General features: G+C 37.0%; 1 protein-coding gene across 1 annotated transcript in view; it reads left to right on the forward strand.

The window, feature by feature from the left end:
• The window catches only part of LOC142349984 (transmembrane protein 39A-like), a 34,390-nt gene extending 16,129 nt beyond the window's left edge, over positions 1-18,261 (forward strand). The window contains exons 3-7 of the mRNA XM_075401860.1: positions 8,782-8,892; positions 9,317-9,482; positions 15,055-15,410; positions 17,755-17,875; positions 17,960-18,261. Coding sequence (XP_075257975.1) covers positions 8,782-8,892; positions 9,317-9,482; positions 15,055-15,410; positions 17,755-17,875; positions 17,960-18,001 — 796 coding nt within the window. The 3' untranslated portion in view covers positions 18,002-18,261. The remainder of the gene's footprint in view (positions 1-8,781; positions 8,893-9,316; positions 9,483-15,054; positions 15,411-17,754; positions 17,876-17,959) is intronic.
• The last annotated feature ends 3,636 nt before the right edge of the window (positions 18,262-21,897 follow it).

The following is a 21,897-nucleotide window of genomic DNA, read 5'->3' on the forward strand; positions in this document are numbered from 1 at the left end:
TTTTAGCTTTTGACTGTGACTTGATATACACCAATTGTAAGGCCAATCAGTTGCGTGTCTTGATCGAAAACTCTTAACAAAAATTTTGCTCATCAAATGATCAATCGATGGGTAGTAGCCGGTGTCAATTGTGCATCTCGAGTTGGAAATTTTTGCAGGACTGTCCGTCGCACCTGTAGGTCGACGCCGACGACGGCCTATGTCAACGTAGAGCTCGTCAGCACTTGTTGGCTCTATTACCTTATCGCCATCATCGTCATGATCATCGTTATCATCTTCAGAGGACTCTGATTCCCCATGATTAGTTTCTAGTAATCCTTGTGTAACGTTTTGAAATTTAGCGGGCCATGAAATTTCGAGCAATGCCACTTGCCAGCGGCCAAATTTTTTGTTGATATCAATTGTTTTTGGCAACAAGTTGGTAAAAGATGCCATTGTGTTGCCGGGGTAAGTGTTTGTGGATGAGTTTGAAATTAAATTTATTGTAAAACTTCTAAGGCTGTCTAATGATGTCATATTAAATTTCGGAATATTTTGTTAGTTCAGCTTCGTAAAATCTGCCGTCTATCGCTTCACTTGTTTCATGGGAAACTACACGGTATGTTGGAGGGTTGAGTGTGAGGACCTTATCTATTCGAAATATCTCGTGACTGAATTGTATCTGATAACCACGATGAAAGGTTTTAATATTTCTCTTTATCCGAACCGTTTCACCAACTGAAAATTTTGGTTTTTGGATCTTCTCGTTCAATGTGAGGGATACCAAGAAGCTTGTATGTTGCTTGGTCACTTTTTTCGGAGCGAGACCAGTCACTCTGTTTACACGCGAGTTGATTACATTGACAACGTTTTGTAGGTTATCTATGTAGCTGCTTGTATGGTTTTCATTCAAGTACTTGTAAATCAGAGACTTGATTGATCGGATGTTTCGTTCTGCAAAAGCGCTTTTCTTTTCGTTTCTTGTTTGGTAGAGAATTATTTTTTCTGTTCGCAAAACTGTTTGAAAGAGCCTAAAAATTCCTTCCCATCGTCAGTCCACACTTTCTCTGGTCTGATTTTTGTTGTCATTGTTGCAAAAGCTCTCCTAGTTGTGGTGGCGTATTTGTTTTTCATTGGTTGAACACAGAGGAAACGACTTAATGTGTCCACAGCGACTAGTAAATATCTGGTGTTTCGGTTTTCGGCAGATAGTGATTGCATATCTGCGAGATCAAGGGACCAAATTTCATTCAAGCGGTATGATTGCACCCTCAGTCGGGGAAAACGGTGCCTAGTTTGTTTGAACTTGGTGTATGTTGAGTTTGTTTTCAGATAGGTCTCTACAGTTTTCCGCTTTAGTCCGGTTTCTTTTATCAATCTATTGACACTGCCGTAGGCTGAGGGGTAGTTTGAGTTGGTATAGAATTTTTGTGCAATTTGTAGGCCACGGCTATGGGTGATTGCTGATGAGATTACCCTTTCATTTCTGCATTTTGTGCAAGTAAAAGTTCTGCTGTTGTAGTCATTTACATTTTGTAAGCCAGAGCACTGGTAATGCACCCAACCGCATATTGTGCCGTAGAAAAGCGGTCGTTTTTTGTACTTTTCCCCAAAAGTTTCTTGCAGCTTCCACATTTGAGTTTCCTGGCTGGTCCCGGGTTTCTCTCCACTCCGGCAAGTATTAGGAGCAATTCAATAAGAAGGTGTAGTGTTGAGATGTTCAGTATCTGGGAGAAAACATGGAAAGCCATGTGGTGTTCGAATCTCTCGTAAGTTTAGGGCTGACTGCCTTGGCGTTTGTATTTGCAATTAAGTGTTGAGCAATTTTCAATGCTCTAATCAATTCAAGGTCTGCAGGTGAAAATTTTTTTGTGGGATGCTGAATGTTCATCAAAAGTTGAAATAAATTGCTGTCTGATGGAGGTCCTCCGGATTTGTTTTGTAATTTTCCTGTTTGCTTGTCAATTGCTATTGTTTCTGATTTCTGCAACAATTTGATTATTGCTTTTGATTTTTCAATTTTCCCACTTGACAGTCCAGTTGATAATAGTTGTTCTACTATTTCGTTTGCTTCGTCCGAACTCAAATTATTTTGCTGATGTTCCCTAGCTACCATTTCATCTGTTTCTTGGTTTGACCCACCAGGCTTAGGTACTTGATTGAGGGTGGCTGCAACACTCAATTGAGCTGCAACGTCTGTTTCGTTGTTTTTGTTGCTGTGAGAAAGTAAGTATTCTTTAGTGGTGGAGGTTGAGGTCTGGCTATCTTTTACTGTTTTGTTTCCGTTCAACAGCTCGTTATAGGTTTGTAATGAAATAAGTAAAAACTTTTTTGCTTCTACTTCAGTTTGCTTGCTCATCTTTAAAATGATTTTGAACGGGCTCATAAATTATTTTAATTAGCTGCAATCCCTGATTGGTTGCGAGAAATTTTTGTTTCTGACTGAACTTCACTTTCTTATTACAAACAAATGTTAAAATGTTTTAAAATTTTTTTAATTTGCTCTCATTTAAAGTAGTTTGAGCTAATGAGACATTCCCATGAACAATGTTATAAATACAGTCCAGTAGAAACTCATTATGAAGATGGAGAATTGCGAAACGCTTCAGTACAGGTTTGAAGCCCATAAGCAGTTTGAAAGTAGTCAGATGATGTGAATGATTCATCGAGTTGAATTTCATTATCTAAGGTTTGTGAACTGTAAAATATTGTAAAATTGTCCGTCAAGTTTGAACATAACCGTAGCTGCTCACAGCATCGAGGATCCAGGTCAATCAACAAATGTCCAAATGGTTCCTTGGTTGCAGTTTTATACGCTGACAATAAAAGATTACGGCTGCCCAATTGGCGGCCAAGAACGTCAATTTGTATAATATCTCTGGGGTTTTTCAGCAAAAGCATATGCGTAACATTAAGATCGATTGTTTTTGAGTTTTTACTTTTTTGATACAAATTATGCTTCAATAAAATTGCGTGTCTGTTTTGATGGCGACCAGAAATAACTAGGTTTAAAAATTCTTCTTGTTCGCTGGCTTCATTGTACACATCGTCGAAAACCACTAGTTGACGATTTTTCTCATGAGTAGAGTTGATTTTGTTCCAATCAAGTCCATGAATGAAACTTATTTTTGTGTCAAGAATATTGGCAAGCTCTGTATAAACTTTTTGCCAATGCTGATATACATATGTCACTTTGTCAAAGCTGGGAGAAAATAAACGTTCTTGTTTGATGAGGATATCTGCAACCAGGCGTGTTTTTCCTGATCCACTGGGTCCGACGACCACCATCATCAAATGAGGTTCCGTTACAATAACTTTATTCATTTGGGTGTGGGAATAAAACAGCCAATACTAAATGCTAAAAGCGACCAAATTTTTGGTCTTTCGGTTGAGAACTTATTGATGAACAGAAAGCAAAGGCTCGTTGCAATCGCTCCAATCGAAAGAAAGATGTGAATACTGTAAAATACCAAAGATCTTTCAATGTTTCCACACAGTTTCCACGGTGGGCGCTCCTCATTGTTATCATCAAAAATAATCTTACTGGCAAAATCCAACTGACAATCCGGTGAGTCGGCCATGACTATAGTGTACTCCTAGGCGGTGGCTCAGGTGTTGGCGTCTTATTCGATTGCTGTGATATAGCGACAAAGTGTTCCAACAGTTTAGCTGCCTCAATTAGCAGTTCAATTTCATCTCGAGTAAGATCAATTTCGGTTTGAACGGGAACACATCTCTGACCCACCTTTTTCCAACACAGTTTCCGCAAAATAATTTCTTCATTCTGATTTTAGTTTAAAAATTGCAAAGCTGCGAGCTTTGAAATATGCAGTGTAAAGTTATCTAAGTTATTGCTAGTCATCTAAAATGGCAACGCATCAAAATAGGACCGAAAAACTAGTTTGAATATTGTCCAAAAAAGAACACCGGTAACGTGCCCGAAAAGAAAATGGCTAGGAATGTTTGAAACAATGTATACATAGCCGGGCCCTGTTGCGTATTGTTCTTTCATGAACCCAAAGGCATCATGAAATGCAGCATGCGTTCTCAAAATTTTAAAATGCTTGAGATATTTATGAAGTCTGCTATCACCAGGTCCTATCAATCCACCATGTGGGGCCAGTTTGTTGATGACCTGGAGATCAGAATTTGGTTCAATGAACATACAAACTGCCAAAAAGGCATTCTTTGTTGTTTCGTTCCTAGGAAAATGCTTGGAAACAATTTCAAAATTGTTCAATACTTTATTAATATCAGGAATGTTTATCATTCAAATGCGCCAACCAACTGATTTACAGAGTGTATATAAAGAAAATGGTGTTTATAGTTACAGTTTTTTTTATCAGTTCTTCTTTGTTTGTTTAGACGATTCATCGGAATTTTCCACCTTCTTTGCGCGCCTTGTTCTCCCAGTCCTCCTCTAAAGGAGCGTCCCAACATTCCCAGCAAGTACACTGCGCATTATTCATTCCACATTGAACTTCCAAGTAGACCGAGTGATCCGATCTGTAAATTGATCCCCAGCCAGTCACCAATATATCAATGTAGTCTTCTAAAGTGTTCTTGAACGGAGAATCGGTACTCTCAAGGCTTTCAATTTTCGTCAGAATTCTTCTCTGATAATCCGTCATGCCTGCTGGCTCTAATCGCCGATTTGGGCAAGATCGTTCAATTTCCCACACTGTCTCCATTGCGCTACATCTTTTGGGTGAAATGTCCCTTACGGTATCAGCGTTTCTTGTGAATTGCTCGAAGATGTCTCCCCGTCTTGTAATGTCTGATAGGTTGAGACGCAAGAATTGCTGATTGAACGTCTGAAACGCGCTTGATGGTGCAAAAATTCTTGCCTTGATCTCAAAGAGGATTTTGCTTTCATGGCGAATATAGGATTTGATAATCTTCTCCATATGTTTTGGATTATCGTTTGTATAGACCAGAATGTGTTGGTGCTCAAATGAGATGTCGTCGCACCATCTGAAATGCGGTTGAGTCTTTTCTGGCTCATGGTTAACAACAGCAAATTGCCATTCTGTGAACTGATCAATCCAGTGTGCAAGGCCTTTTGGCTGAACTTGGGTTGTCTGACTGGCCTCTCGTTGGTCGGTCTTGCGTCTCTTGCTGTTTGAATCGAATGGAAACTGAGACGGAATGAGGACTTGAGCACTGTAGACTATGAATCGAAAGTTATCTGAATTTTCTGGACAGCTATTCATGGTAACTGCTGAAATTGAGTGATTGAAAGTTTTGGAGCTGAGTATTTATAGGGTGGCTTATTTATTCGAACTCAGATAAAATTCCAAAATTGTGATAGCATTGTTTGTTCAATCATGATAAAAAGTAATTTTGGTTACAAGAAGGCAACTTAGCCCAGTTGGTCATAAAGACGTACCATCTGGGAAAATGCTTGGAAACAATTTCAAAATTGTTCAATACTTTATTAATATCAGGAATGTTTATCATTCAAATGCGCCAACCAACTGATTTACAGAGTGTATATAAAGAAAATGGTGTTTATAGTTACAGTTTTTTTATCAGTTCTTCTTTGTTTGTTTAGACGATTCATCGGAATTTTCCACCTCTTCTTTGCGCGCCTTGTTCTCCCAGTCCTCCTCTAAAGGAGCGTCCCAACATTCCCAGCAAGTACACTGCGCATTATTCATTCCACATTGAACTTCCAAGTAGACCGAGTGATCCGATCTGTAAATTGATCCCCAGCCAGTCGCCAATATATCAATGTAGTCTTCTAAAGTGTTCTTGAACGGAGAATCGGTACTCTCAAGGCTTTCAATTTTCGTCAGAATTCTTCTCTGATAATCCGTCATGCCTGCTGGCTCTAATAGCCGATTTGGGCAAGATCGTTCAATTTCCCACACTGTCTCCATTGCGCTACATCTTTTGGGTGAAATGTCCCTTACGGTATCAGCGTTTCTTGTGAATTGCTCGAAGATGTCTCCCCGTCTTGTAATGTCTGATATGTTGAGACGCAAGAATTGCTGATTGAACGTCTGAAACGCGCTTGATGGTGCAAAAATTCTTGCCTTGATCTCAAAGAGGATTTTGCTTTCATGGCGAATATAGGATTTGATAATCTTCTCCATATGTTTTGGATTATCGTTTGTATAGACCAGAATGTGTTGGTGCTCAAATGAGATGTCGTCGCACCATCTGAAATGCGGTTGAGTCTTTTCTGGCTCATGGTTAACAACAGCAAATTGCCATTCTGTGAACTGATCAATCCAGTGTGCAAGGCCTTTTGGCTGAACTTGGGTTGTCTGACTGGCCTCTCGTTGGTCGGTCTTGCGTCTCTTGCTGTTTGAATCGAATGGAAACTGAGACGGAATGAGGACTTGAGCACTGTAGACTATGAATCGAAAGTTATCTGAATTTTCTGGACAGCTATTCATGGTAACTGCTGAAATTGAGTGATTGAAAGTTTTGGAGCTTAGTATTTATAGGGTGGCTTATTTATTCGAACTCAGATAAAATTCCAAAATTGTGATAGCATTGTTTGTTCAATCATGATAAAAAGTAATTTTGGTTACAAGAAGGCAACTTAGCCCAGTTGGTCATAATGACGTACCATCTGGGCCAAGTTGCCTTAGAATTTGCGGTATTTTGAATTGTTTTAAAGAATTGTGTTACAAAATCCAATAACCGTAAATAGTGATACAATGTTAGCAGTATTTGGGTTTTGTAGCTCAAGGGAGTAGGCAGCTTTCTAGGTGTTAGATAGAGTGATTTTGGCATAGGTTCGAGACTGGGTAGGGAGGGATCCTATGTCTGTGCGGTAGGCCACCCCATTTTTCACTACTATCATTAAATCTAACATGTAATAAAGATTGCCTATTCAGCAAACAGAAAAGAATACGCGTTTCAAGCTGGTTGCTCTCCCGCTAGGATCTCTCACCAAGTGAAACTCAATATCTTCGGTTCCGAAAACTACCGACTTTTGTATGATATGTTCACTTTTTGTCTGACTTGTTCACTGCTTGTTCACTTAAAACTGTGGGGTGTTTAATGGCAGTACAGTCCTTAAGCTCGCTTTAGTAGCGTTCTGAGTGCCTAGTTTGCTGAAATTGAGATCACCTAGAAGCGGTCAGTTCTGAAATCTTTGAGCCCAAAGTGGCGCGGTTTTTCTCAATTCAGTTTTTCAATGGTCGTTGGTTATCGTACGTCTTGTGAGTGTGATTTCTTTATTTTCATGTCGTATCTGGGGTGTATTGGTATCACCAAATTAAAAACAAGTTTTTATCATTTTTAAAATCAGTTTTCGGTTGGTTAGTTAGCCTGCTGGTTAGTTGTTTTGTAAAGCTTTTGAACATGTCTGCTGGTCAGGTCCTAGATTTTTGCGTTTCTCAATCATTTTTTGGATTGTATCTCACGATTTTTTGTGCTTCGTTTTTTAAAAAATATCTGTCAGACAGTTTTTTTTTAATTTGGAATACTTTTGTGGCTTGAAAATTCGGTCTTTCTAAATTCTCAGTAAAGCAAAAAAATAAGCAACAACAAAAATTTTACTTTTTAGGGTATGGTTTTTGTCAAGTGCATCCATTTGACTTCTTTTCTAACTCTTTCCTAGTTAGGTTTATTTCTAGTTTCTTATTTCGTCGTCTGACTTTTTCCATTTTACAATGATAGGAGCAGAAAACCTGAAGTTCAATATGCCTGAATTCTTATCACAAAGGGATCTTGCGCGCGTGACGTTATTTTTCTGTATATCCAAGAAGAATTGTGAGGTAATTTGCATGATTACATTTTGATCATATGTGACTTAAGTCAGTCAACAAAATGACCTCTGCACTTTGTCATTTAGTTTTAATTATACTGAACGGCAAAAGCAAGTTAGCACCCTCTATTTTCACGATGTAAGAATTCAATTTTTGAGGCAATATAACTCCAACTTACAATCAAAATTAAAAAAAAACAATTTTGACACCATTGATCCCTTACACTAGTCCCCTCGCATACCTATGAAATTCAGATAAAACACAGCGTTCACTTGCATTAAACCGCGATGTAAAATAGATGAGCTTTATCCCACTCATAAGGAAAAGAAAGTTGTCACAAGATGGGATGTTTTCAGGTTTGCTCAACTCTGGCTAAGTTTGCACCTGTGTTAAACAATAAAAATCGAAAATGAGAGAAAAAAATGTGATATTGTAACAACTTATGAAAACTGTGAAACATGGATGGAGCTCATCAAAACCTCATCTTTATCTAAATGGATGGAGCTCATCAAAATCTCATCTTTATCTAAATTTCGTAGTTATGCGAAAGGACTAGTGTAGGGGATCAATGATGTAAAAGTTATTTTTGAAACTTGAGTTTAGTTGGAGTAATTTTCCCTCAAGAATTTTTACTTCATAAAACTAGGGGGTGCTAACCTACTTTGGCCCTTCAGTATAGTTTAATGTTACAATTAACCATTTATGACAATTAAGTTTAATTTTAATTAGTTTAATGTCAAGCAAACTCATATGCTCAAAAAAATCCGAGATAAGATGCCTTCTACGGAATTAAACTGAATACGCCATATTTTAGCGTTGATAGGTTTTTTTTCAGTTTTTTAATGGGCAGTTTTTCATTTCTGAATCTATTTTTATCAGCTCTCTACGTCGCGCACGTCAATTTTGTATCCAGATTGGGCAGAATTGAGTAAAATTCGAACAGTAACAGCAGACAAATAAATGCTTTTCCATCGGTCAAATCTTTCTGTAGAGCGTTTTGCTTTCAGTTGTTTCAGGGTTAAGTAAAAATTAATCAAAGATTACTTAATCATCAAGATGTATTAAACTGTTTCAGAGTCGCTCTCGGCGTCCTGTTCAGGCCCACAGTTAGTTCCATGCTTCAGGATAGTTCAACTACCAGCAGTAAAATTGTATCACAAATCGAAAGCAACAACAAAGTAGACAGGTTGGTGACCAAAATAAAGATGTCTGTTTTGCAAAAGGACGTCCAAAAATAAAATAACCAATCCACAATGAATTTAGTCAACGTGTAGGCAAAAGAAAAAGTTGTCCAGTCAAATTTTGCGCAACAAAGTTTTTTATATAAAAATAAAATCGTTAGAAATAATACCAGCCGGGTCCCAGCTATTAACATGCATCGAAGTTTCCAATTTTTACCATGATCTAAAACGCTCAGTTTTATTGTGTAATTACGAACTTGCAATGTACTTTTTTAAAATTCAGTTTATGAAATGTTTTTTAATCGGGCATACTTCAACAATGTTTGCTTAAATGTTGAGGTTGTAAAATAATATTAATGCTAATTGTAATGTATGTTAATGTAATCTATCTATTGAGGTAGAATTGTGTCTTGATGTGTTCTGTTTCAGTTACCTTATCTTCGGTATGAAGCATCAGTGCAATTCAGATACTAAACACATTCGACAGGAAGCAACAGTGTTCTGGAATGACGCTTGGGCTAAACTGCATCTGGCGTTTGTTTTATCGTCAGTTTATACCTACTACATTGGGCTAGTGCCAATTGTTCTAATTCCAGTAAGTAAAATTTACCCCAGCAATCTAACTATGTCAATTAGTTAATATTTTTTTTAACAGCAGTGTCAAGACCTGCTCATCCATACAAATTCTTCAGGCAAGACAATTAAATTTAAAAATTAGGTTAATTTAACACCAGATATGATAGAATGGGTAACATCAGAAACTTAGAATTAGCAGAACCAGGGACCAAACAATGTATTACAACAACGAAAGCCAATTGGGTAACAGATCATTTATAGTAAAAATCATCCAGAAATGGAACAAACTACCCTGTCGTCTCAAGGTACCTATAAACAGTTTAAAATTCACACAAATGTTGACAGTTTTTTTGCGAAATTAAATTGTTTGATAAATCGTGAGAACATAGCACTGAACCAACAGATAGGATCTTTCACGTCCTATTTTGTAAGACCCAAAATTCGGACAAAAATTGATTTATCAAATTTTTCTCGAATGTATAATCATGTTAACAGATTTATTTAATTGAAACACATTCAATTTATTGGAGAACAAATAATTATTGAGTTATCTGGTTAATTGCTCTCGACCAAAATTTAAAGCAATTATTGCAAAGGTTTTGGTCTTTTTTGCAAAATTTTTCCTTGGCCATTTTGACTTTTCGAGTGACTTTTGCGCCCTTGACTTTTTCGTTTTCCGTGATCAAATTTCTCTGTCAATTACAAGTGTCAGCAGCTGAACTCAAAATGCGGCAGTCTACTATTAAAAGTCAAATGAAAAGTGCAACAAAATTGGTGTAATTTTTTCCCTTTAAATTTTAATATTGGTTATAGTGGCATATAATAACCTCTAATGACGTCATCTGAAGCCCTTCTTAGTAAATGTAGCTACCTACCCCTTCCCCGACTGAACCAGGGTGCAATAGATTTGCTAGTCGTTCGAGATGAATTCTACCGACGCTAGTCGGTTATGTTTACTTCTGCGGAATTTGCATAAATTAATTCGCAGTTATATGTAATTTAATTGAAATCGAAGCTGAAGATCTGAGTTCAAGATGTTTATTCCGTTGCTTTTCTATGTACTGACTTTGATAATTGTCCGGTGTGTCGTAATAGTTAACAGTTGTTTTTAAAAACTGGGTAATGGTTCATTAATTTCAAATAGTGCTCCAGAAAATGACCGAATCTGGTGTTTTTATTTGCTCTCAAACGAAGTTTGTAACAATTATAGTAGCCCTGTGGTCTTTTTATGCGATTTTCCGCTTGTGCCATTGTTCGTCTGACCCATTTGACTTTGTCCTCAAAAACGAGATAAACAGGTAGCGCTCGGAGTGCATTAAGCGGCCGATCAGCTCTCGTAAAGCCCTACACCTTATAGTCTCTAAGTATGCGATTCTTTGAAACTGTTTTGAGGAGACAATTTCAAGATGTGAAAGGCGGTTCTTAATTTTAAAAGTCAATTTTACCCCCTCACCCACTCAATTTACCCCTCACCCCCAACAAACCCCCAGTCCACTCTCCTCCACTTGGTAGTTTGGAACTCCCTCTCATCCCAACCCCCGTCAATCGCTTGACCACCGCAGCCTTTAACCCCCACTCAATCGCTTGAACCCACCCCTTTTACTCCGCTCAGCCCCAAATTACCTCCCTCGTTGTTAGCATCTCTGAGCCTCAGCTGGGTACTACCGAAGCCAACCACTCGCAGGTCGTTTGAGAGCAATTCGCCGACGTCAAACGGTTACGTTAATTTTTCCATTGGATATTTTAGTGTTTTTAGCTTCAAGAACAATTAGTTGAGCTTTTGTATTGTTTGAATGCAATAGTTTGCACCAATTGAAACGAATTGACCTTTTATTACTCAGATTAAGACGCAACAAAACAAAAAACGAACACTGACAAAAATCTTAAAAGCTAACAATGAAAAATTAGACCGCTTTTCACTGTATTTCATTTAGAGCAGTCAATAATGAGACTAACGTACAAGTCGGAAAAACAGAAAAGGCAGAACCAATTAATCAAATAATTTTTCAAAGACAAACAATTTTAAAATCAGAAACTATTGCACTCAAACAATACAAAAGCTCAACTAATTGTTCTGGAAGATACAACCACTAAAATATCCAATCGAAAAAATTAACTTAACCGTTTGACGTCAGCGAATTGCTCTCAAACGACCTGTGAGTGGTTGGCTTTGGTAGAACCCAGCTGAGGCTCAGAGATGCTAACAACGAGGGAAGCAATTTGGGGCTGAGCGTAGTAGAAGGGGATGGGGTTCAAGCGATTGAGGGGGGTCAAAGGCTGCGGTGGTCAAGCGATTGACGGGGGCAGGGTTGGGAGGGCTGGATGAGAGGGAGTTCCAAACCACCAAGTGGAGGAGGGTGGACTGGGGGTGAGGGGGTAAATTGAGTGGGTGGGGGTTAATGGGGAGACAGTCAAATTTTTGAGATTAAGAACCGCCCTTCACATCTTGAAATTGTCTCCTCAAAACTGTTTGTGAATCGCTTACTTAAGAGACAAGGTGTAAGGCTCTAAGAGAGCTGGTCGGCCATTTAATGCACTCCGAGCGCTACCTGTTTATCCCGTTGTTGAGGACGAAAATTCAAATGGGTCAGACGAAAAATCGATCAAGCGGAAAAGCGCCACACGGAAAAGGACCACAGGGCTACTATAATTGTTACAAACTTCGTTTGAGAGCAATTAAAAACACCAGATTCGGTCATTTTCTTGAGCACTATTTGAAATTAATGAACCATTACCCAGTTTTTAAAAACAACTGTTAACCATTAGGACACACTGGAGAATTATCAGTAAGTCAGAACATAGAAAAGCAACGGAATAAACATCTTGAATTCAGATCTTCAGCTTCGATTTCAATTAAATTATCTATAACAGCGAATTAATTTGGATTGTAAAATCCGCAGAAGTAAACATAGCCGACAAACGTCGGTAGAATTGCTCTCGAACGACTAGCAAATCTATTGCAGCCTGGTTCAGTCGGGAAGGGGTGGCTAAATTTACCGAGAAGGGCTTCAGATGACGTCATTAGAGGTTATTATATGCCACTATAACCAATATTAAAATTTAAAGGAAAAATTTACACCAATTTCGTTCCACTTTTCATTTGACTTTTAATAATAGACTGCCGCCACTTGAGTTCAGCTGCTGACACTTGTAATTGACAGAGAAATTTGATCACGGAAAACGAAAAAGTCAAGGACGTAAAAGTCACTCGAAATAGTCCGGCAAAAAATTTTGAATAATTGCTTTGAACTTTGGTCGAGAGCAATTAACCAAATTGTTTTCTCCTGCTCGATGAATTGTATTGATGTTGATTTCAGTTATTGTTCTTTCTAGAAAAAAAAATAAACGCACTGCACTGGCATTAAACTCACTAGTATTATTGCCTGCCCTAGTTTGAGAATGAGAACATTTCAGATTTCAAATAGCAACACATGATTGTCGCCTTATTATAACTTTTTACCATTTCTGCTAAATACGGTAGACAATCAAGCCAAGAACTTGGTCGAGCAGTGTCAGCACATTATGTTAATGTTTAGTAATATCGTAGTATCAGACATTAACAAGCCTCTTTTTTAATAGCCGCACAGCGATAGCTGGGGCTATTATTGGCCTTCTCTTGGTTTTTTACAATTCAAAGAATTTGATTACAATTCAAAGAATTTGAATTGTATTGGGGCGCTGTCTTTTTTTTTCTTTAAGATCTGTTCACACATTTTCATGATTTTTGAAGTCAATTTTGAGTGGTGATTTTGGTCACGCCGAAACAGGAAATGGAGCGAAAAAGCGAGTGGTTTTGCGGCGTGAATTTTTTTCGCTCTAATTTTAAAGTAGAGTGAGAAAACAGTGTTTGAACAAAAGTTCGGTTTCTCGGTAGTGGTTTTTTGTTCACATGCGGCAATTTCACTCTGATTTTTACTGTTTTTTCGATTTTTTGGATCGGATTTTTTTCTGAATGGTTTTCCCAATCCATTCACAGCTCATTCTGGACCTAGTTTTTTGTTAGAATCAAAATTACATATCTCACTAGTGGTTTTTTGTTCTCCCTAGCAGCTTTTTGACATTGATTTTCTGTTTTTTTTGTTTTTATCTGATTTTTTTGAAATGGTTTTCCCAATTCACCCATTGTCCGTTCTAGGTCTAATTGTTTGTTAAGTCAATGAAAATTCTTTGAATTGTACGTCAGGACTTGTCCTGCTATGTTTTTTTATTTCGTCGTCATGATTTTTGTTACGACCATATGACGTCACAGCCACTTTTTCATTCGTTCATGCAATTTCAACTGAATTGCATGTGTGACGTCATTTTTCGCTCTTAGTGGAGCGAGTTTTTTTTGTTCATGCGCGTGATTAAATTTTTGGTCACACTTGACTTACCTCACTCTCAAAAATGACTTCCTCACTTTGAAATTGCCTTTTATTTACTTTAATTCAAAGAGATAAGGTCAAATGGGTGTGTGTCACTCTAAATGAAGGTTATTTGAGATCAGCTAATAGAGGCAGCAATAACTTATACAGATTTTCAATCAAAATATAACTTCAAACATATAACAAATCTTCAAACTATATAACAACAAACAAATCTTTCAAACAAATCTTCAAACTTCAAACTATATAACAAATCAACCTTCAATAAAAAGACGAATTTTTTTGGTCTGTCTTTTTTACTGTTTTTTATAGACGACCGATCTACGAATCTATTGTGGCTATTTTCTGGCAATCTGCCAGCTATGTTAGTATTTTAGCTGCAAGATGCAATTGGTGTTCAGTAACAATAAATGTAAAACGATCATTTCTTTTCGGCAATTTCCCATTATTTCATTTTTCGGATCTTTTCCGTTTGTGCCCCCCCCCAGCTTAGTGGGCGCATATTATTTGCAACCCCCAGACGCACGTGCCATATTTTCACTATGATGATTTACTATGTAATGGCACGTGCTCTGTAACCGGGGGGCGCATAGCGTACTGGGGGGGGGGGGGGGGGCACAAACGGAAAAGATCCCATTTTTCTTTAAATCATCGAACACTTCTGGCTTTGAACGACAATACTAGCTTTTCGAGATAAGCCACAATTTCGACATGACTTCTGCACAGTCACGTAACCTTGTCTAAAATACGCACGTGCACGTGATAAAATGCCAAATGTCTGCCGTGCCCGATATTAAAATGCCGGAAGTTGCTATATACATAGCCAGAAGTTGACTTTCATTGATTTGCGTCATTTTAAAACGTGCAAGACACGTGTTGTAAGTAATGCTTACGTGACTCTGCTTGAAGTCACTGAGAACTTACGTGACTGCAGAAATCACTTCAAAATTGTGGCAAAACTTCTCCAACAGCGCTTCTAGTGTTGATAAACGCCAGAAGTTTTCAATGACTGCAAGGAAATTGACGTAACTTGTACAAAAGGTTTGGGAATTGGAATTTGTTGAGCTTCTGCGAGGATGTGTCTTTGAACGTTTCAATTTGCTGGTTGTCTTCGTTTTTAAAGAATTCTGTGGTGTTGTTGAGCACTCAAGATCTAGGCGACAACTCCCTCTAAAACTCTTGAAAATGTGACATAGTCGTTCGTTGACAACAGCTAAGGTGTTTCAGGAGAACTTGATTTATGATCTGAATTGGATCCTGTTTCAAGCTGCCTTTCTGTTCGAGTCTACATTAATGCTTCTAATTCTGCACCTACTGCCTTCCTCATACTTAAGTGAACTATATTCGAGTGCCTTGCATCTTGGAATGTGGAAGTTGTTCGACGAAGACAACCTCAAAGCCAAGATTCCCAACATTCCATCCGTGACTGGAATTGATGATGCTGACCGCACTTCGACCTCGGACGAAGCAAAGCCCTCGTTCTTGACGACGTTAATGAAAATTGTGATTCCGGATTATATGACGTTCTACTCGAAGCCGGACAAAGAAATGGCCACAATGGCAAAGAAGGCCGGATTTATAGAGTAAGTTGACAAAAATTACAACTCTCCTTGAGCCGAAGTTATTGCTCGCTTAAAATTAGCGTAGAGAATCGCCAATTGTTAGTGTACATAAATGAAATGGGGAGTTCAATTGAATTTGTTACAATTTCATCAGCTTTTCAAAAGTTGCTGTTTCAAATTCGAAGTTCTCGTTTGAATAAGCAGAAAAGAAACGTCAGATTAGACTTGGAGAAATGAAGAAAAGTAGGCTCATTCCTCACACTGTGAATGCTTTTGATTCATTAGACTGTCAACAAATTGTGACCAGGACACCAACGGCAAGATCCCATTAATCTTATGTTTAATATCCGCGAAGCGATAGCGCCTATTATAGGGGACATCGTGGGTTTTTACAATCCAAAATATTTGGATTGTATTGGTGTGCTGTCTCTTTTAAGTTCTGTTCAAGATTTTTTCGTCTTTTTCACGTCAGTGAGAAGTTAAATTAAAGTGGAGATTTTAGTCACGCTGAAGTACTAAGGGGAGCGAAAATTAGAGTAGGTCTAAGGCGTGATTTTTTTTCAAACTACCTTTAAACTGGAATCATAAATTGGCGTTTGAACAAATTTTCGGTTTTTGAGAGGGAGTTTTTTTCACGTGGGTCAATTTGACTTCTGATTTCAGAGTTTCTTTTCCTTGAGTGCTTTTAGTATGATACATATGTGTTCTAATTGCGCCTAGTTGAATTTGCTAGAATTCATCGAGGGGCAGCTGAAACTTTTTATGACCTGCACAGTTTTTTGTCAAAAAAACATTAAAGAATATTTGATTTTGCCCACTTTCAAAAATTATTTCTGTAGTCTTTTCACTTAGTATCATCAATGATTAGGTCTCATTGGTTGATAATGAGGGGGAAAAAGAACCTAATTAGGGGTCCGAGTTATTAGCTTACAGTTTATTAGTTTTCATGACTTTTACACTACTTTTTCTCAAGAGTTAATATTTGAGTTTTTGTTGTACCTTTGTAATTGCTGTTGTCTTATCGTTTATTCTCATCAATAACAGGCCTCATAGGTTTTTAATAGGGGTTATTTTAGTCTATTAAATTTTTTGCCTTCTATGGCTTTGACATCAATTGTTTTCGAGAAATATTATCGAACTTTTTTCGAGTTTTTGTTGTTAACTTTATTATCTTATATCTTTGTCTCGTTATTGACCGTTTTCATCGGTTTCTAAGAAGGCTTTTTTGTTCGATATCATTTCAGTTCATAGCTATTGCTTTCTTTGACCTATACGCTGTCCGTTTTTAAAGAACTATCAGTGATTTTTTGAGTTTTTGCAAGTATTTATTGAACTTGTTGCTGTCTTATCACTTAACCTCCTTAATGACAGGTTTCATCGGTTGATGATGAGAAACAAGGGAATTTAATTAGTGGCATGACTTCTTAGAAGTCATTTTTTGATTTTGACCATGTCTTTAAAAAAGATCTGATTTCTCAGTCTTGTTTTCTTGTAGTAAAATTGCTTAATCTCAATGGTTTCATACTAACTATTGTCATTGGACATCTGACACCGTTTTTTTTGTCAGGTCAAAGCTAAATCAATTTTTGGATTGTTATTCAAGCCTTGTACTGCTATGTTTTTTTGTTCGTCGTCTCCATCAATGTTTCTTGCGACCTGACTTCTTTGAATTGACTTTTTCAATTTTTACTGCTCTGCAGTTACAATTTGTGCGCGTAACGTCATTTGTTCTGCTTTTAGGTCAATTGCGCGACTTATCTCACTCATAAAAATGACTTCTGAACTCGTTTAATGAACTTTAAATTTTATGAACATTTACTAGTTAAAGGTCAATAGTGTGCATCTAAGTAGTGCTAAACGTATATGCCCTATTTCTTGAATATTAGAGTCTTGAGTTTTTGATTTCGCTTATTAATTTTGAAACCGCCCCAATAGGGTTTTTTCCTTATAGAGCGTATGTGTCTCATAAAAATGGCAGTCCGAATCTAACCAAAAAGTCTAGTGGTCTATTAAAGGACTGGTGGTCAATCGGTCTATCTTATTTCTTTAGTTGTTTCACTTCATGGAAGGCCACAAGCGTCTATTGCGGCTATTTTCCGGCAATCTGCTGGCTATGTTTTTTGATGGAGCCACCAGAGTGGGTAGTTTTGCTTATTCTCCATGCTTGTATCCCTGAGTCCCTCCTGGCCACTAACAACAGGCAACCGCTCGCCGTCGTTTGAGAGCAATTCGACTGTCGTCAGTCGGTCATGTTTAAATTATAAAATTTACAAGATGCAAGTTACAAAGCTCGTTTTATTAGTGTCACACAGCTAAAAGTTGATTTGGTTACCCACGGCTAAAAAATTTGTTTTGTAAATTTCAGCTGGTCACCTTCAGGGACAGTTGAGAAGGGTTCGATGGTGATTCACAACTACAGAATCTACACAGCAGTCACTAGCTACCCTGCTGCAGAGCCAGGCAACGCTCTTCATACCAAGTTCTATGTAAGTTTGCAAAAGATGTTATTCCCAAAATTTAAATCAGATTTGGATTAGTTTTAATTACCACGTCTCAGCGGAGGTCTTTAGGAGCCGAAATCGTCCTTCGCACTACCGATTGTTTTTGTCTAACAAACAGAGTTCGTGACCTGTCTTGAACGGGCTGAGCTGGTAAACCTCGAGTGCATTAAGTTGCTGAGCAGTTCTCTTCTTCGAAGAGCAATTCTTGCGATCCTTCGCCCCACTCGCGCTGCTTCCCACTCCGGACAAAACATCAAACACCAACCGAAGAAAATCGGCGAATCGAGGGTCGTGAGACTATTATTGTTCTTATCGGGTTTGTTGTTTTGCCCTTTGTTGCAAAAATCACTTAGTCACTGCTTTTTACCACTGAATTCTTGTGCGTTAACGTCAATTGTTGCTTTCTTGGTACGGATTTTTAGGTCAATCGTGTGATGCACTCGAAGAAAATGACTTGACTTCTTTGCTCACTGATTATATCTAAATTGAGAATGTAATCTCAAATTAAACTTTATTTCGGGAATGCATTTTGTTACATTCAACTTTATTTTCTCCACCAAGAAATGTAACACTTAGAGAAATTGAATTTTTGTGAAACACATAAATGTACTTTTTAGTTCTCCATATCAAATTTTTACTCCAGAACTTATTCGAACAAGTTTTCAACAGAATCAAAATCTGCGATGATTGTCAAACTCAACTTTTCTATTCTTGATTCAACTGGTTTAGTGGAATCACGTCCACGGCGCTGTGCTTTAGTTTTCATGCTTTTTTCAACTCATTGTTCTATGGAGGATGGGAAAATAGAAGTTCCCATCCTGCTAGAAAAAATGGGAAAATGTAATCATTAATTGTCATCTTTTTTTTTCTGGCGCTCGCAAGCCTCTGCCTCTTAACAGAAACAAGGAGGCTCGGTAATGAGCGGTTGCACATAAGGTTCCGACCCCACTCATCCACAATTTTGGCATAATTATCCATCAAATGAGGAACATAGAAAACCCCACAAATTCAAGTTTTTTCAAAAAAAATTCGCGTATGAACGAAAAGATAGCCTCGAAAGCAATAGCCTCGAACAGCAAAATCAAACAAAAACGACAAACATTGATTACATCAAAAAACTAATGTCCGTTTTTAAAAACAAGACAAAGTCAAAATAGCGTCAGATAGACAATTAGACAATGAAGAACAAAAACAGTAAATTTGAAAAATTCGCTTATTTTTTAAAAACAATTAATTCAAAGTAATGAAAACCATTAGGAATCAACTAAAATATCCCATATTTTTACGATTACCAGTGTTTCTAAAGATGGGAATTAAGAACTGTCGTTATTCAATTTTTATGCGGTTACAACAAGAACAACAAGTAGACAAACAAAAAATCTGTCAAATTTTGCCAGAAAACGCTTTCGAAGCCGTAAAGCCATACTTTGGCCTTCACAATATTGTCGATTCCACCTTCTTCGAACACCGATAGTGTATTATGTGACCTCTCATTATTGAAACCAGGTAACAAGTAGACAAAAAGGAAAAAAGGCAAATTTAAGTAATTGTTTTTTCGAAAAAAAATATTTCAAATGTCCTGAAAGCCATTAATTACAAAATGAAATAATTAGAAAGGTCTACAAAAAGAGCGTAAAATATGACAAAAATCAAAAATTTATTGGTGAAAAAACCTTGTCGAAGCCAGTAAATTCATCACGAATTCTTTAAAAACTTTAGATTTTGTGGCACCAATCACTTTAATACCTTCCCTTGACAGGAATATGGTCATATTTGGCCTGTAATTATCGAGACTAGATAACAAACAGACAATAAAAGGAACAAAGTTGCGAAGTTGAAAAGTGTTTTTTTTTGGAAAACAAATGTTTTCAAAGTCATGAAAGCCGTCAGCTATCTATTAATATCAGAATATTGGCCCATCTATTTTTCCATGAAAAGCCAATGAAACCGGCTAATTGTACAGGAAATTTCGTACGACTAAAAAGACAAAGTAGAAACGACAGTTAAAGACAAAATCAAATATTCAATTAAATTCTTTGAGAAATTATTTTCGAAGCCGTTAAAACCAGAGTCTATATCCTTAAGGATTTTATTATTATCAATTGTGCCTTATTTTGAACGCCAATAATGTTATATATGAACTGTCAATAACGTGATAATGTAAAAAAAACTGAAAAAACGTGAAAAATGGGGCGAATACCTGAAAATAAAAAAAGTGGAATCTAGTATCAAAGTAAAACCATAACTTAAGGTGTAAAACCGCAATTAAGATTGAATTTGAATTCAGTAGAAAGAAGAAGCTTTCTGTCATTGCTGACACGAAGCTACAAGTTGACCAAATTAGGAGAAAATTAGAGGCAAAGTTCAATAAGCCATTAATTAAAAATTAAAAATTTTTAAAAGTCAAAAAGACCATAAGTTTTCAAGTATTAAAATAGATACATTATTTGGAGCTAATTAAGAAGCGGATTGGACCTATCACCAATGAGCTTTCATTTGAATTGTTCTGTTTTTTGAGTTAAAATAAAAAGATCGATTTTTTTAAGAAGATCGACTGATTACAATCTCAATTATTTATGGATTGTAACAGTCAAGATAGGACCAAAACTGATCTTGCTATTACTTTTCGTCCGTTAAGAATACTTTATTGCTGGGAGTTTTAAAGATATAGATAACTTGTAAGTTAAAATTCAAAAATAGATGCTGCGTTTTTGATAATCAACGAGTAAAGTTAGCAAAAAACGGCAAAGTTTTAATTATGAAGCACTCGCAACGAAAGTCGAAGTAGAAGCCCTCTTTTGAATCTACAGAGATTGCGTTAGTGGTTTTTGGGTGTGTACTGCCTGCAAATTTAATCGAAGTAGACTAAAGAAACTGATTTCGTGTTGTTTTTGATTAAAAAAAGTCTGAATTTTGAGATATTTAGCCAGAATTTATGACAAAAAATTAAATAAAAATAGCCGAAAATTTTTTTGTCTTTAGAAATAAAATCAACAACTTTCTTTTTAAAAAAATAACAAATTTTAGCAAAATTATCGAAATGTTAGTCAAAAATTACGGAAAATGTGAATAAAAACAACATAATTCACTCTACTTTTCTCAAAAGTTTAAACCTCGATACCTCCCTAAAAAAACAAAAATAAAAAAAATGTTTTTAGTTCCATATTTCACGCTGGACAGACTTTCTATTGATACCAGGCTCAACTCTACGATGAATATATCGATCGGCCAAAATTGTCTGAACAAAAAGACCCATTTGAGTATATAGTTCCTCCCTCCCCTCCCCCCCCCCCCCCCTCAAAAGGGTTCGGAACAAAAAAAAGGGTTAGTGTGTCGTGGCTAACATTAAACAATTGGTTCGAAAACAAAACGTTTGAGCTATGTTACACTTAATGGATTTAAGCTTTAAACTTGTTAAACATATTGATGGTTAGATCGCGAATTGACAATTTGGAACGCCAAATGGAAAGATTTTTGTGCCTCTGTCCTATTTTACACCAATTAGCGAGATATTCAATAAGAACTATACTAAAAAACCATTTGGTAAACCAAAACTAAACATTTTTTCTATGTTTATCACATCTCTATAATTTTACACATATCGGACAATCTCCTCTACAAATCCAGATCTATCCGTAGAAAAATTGCCAAAAATTTTGATTACCCAGGAGAAATGATACCGGCGAAAAGATTGAAAATATCCTCAGATTCATTCATTTTATCTACGTTGGCAATAGGGGTGACTAGGATTATTGAAACGGACGACACCGCAATCTTCAAAACATGATTAAAATTGTGTCCTTGGAAAAGATTAAGGTCCACTGTGTATTAGTCTCCGTCAGCCTCTCGCTGCTATTATATAGGGGCTCTCGTTTTAGATAAGTTGATACCTTTGACACGTTTGACTTCATATTTCACTCACTGTTTTAAATGATTGGAATTGAGAACTCAAGCAGCCAATTTACGCAAATACAGTCAGGGTCGAAAATTATCAAAAGATAGACTTA

The sequence above is a fragment of the Convolutriloba macropyga genome, chromosome 11 (assembly GCF_964194025.1).
Source record: "Convolutriloba macropyga chromosome 11, txConMacr16.3, whole genome shotgun sequence".
In the NCBI taxonomy this organism is placed as follows: domain Eukaryota; kingdom Metazoa; phylum Xenacoelomorpha; order Acoela; family Convolutidae; genus Convolutriloba; species Convolutriloba macropyga.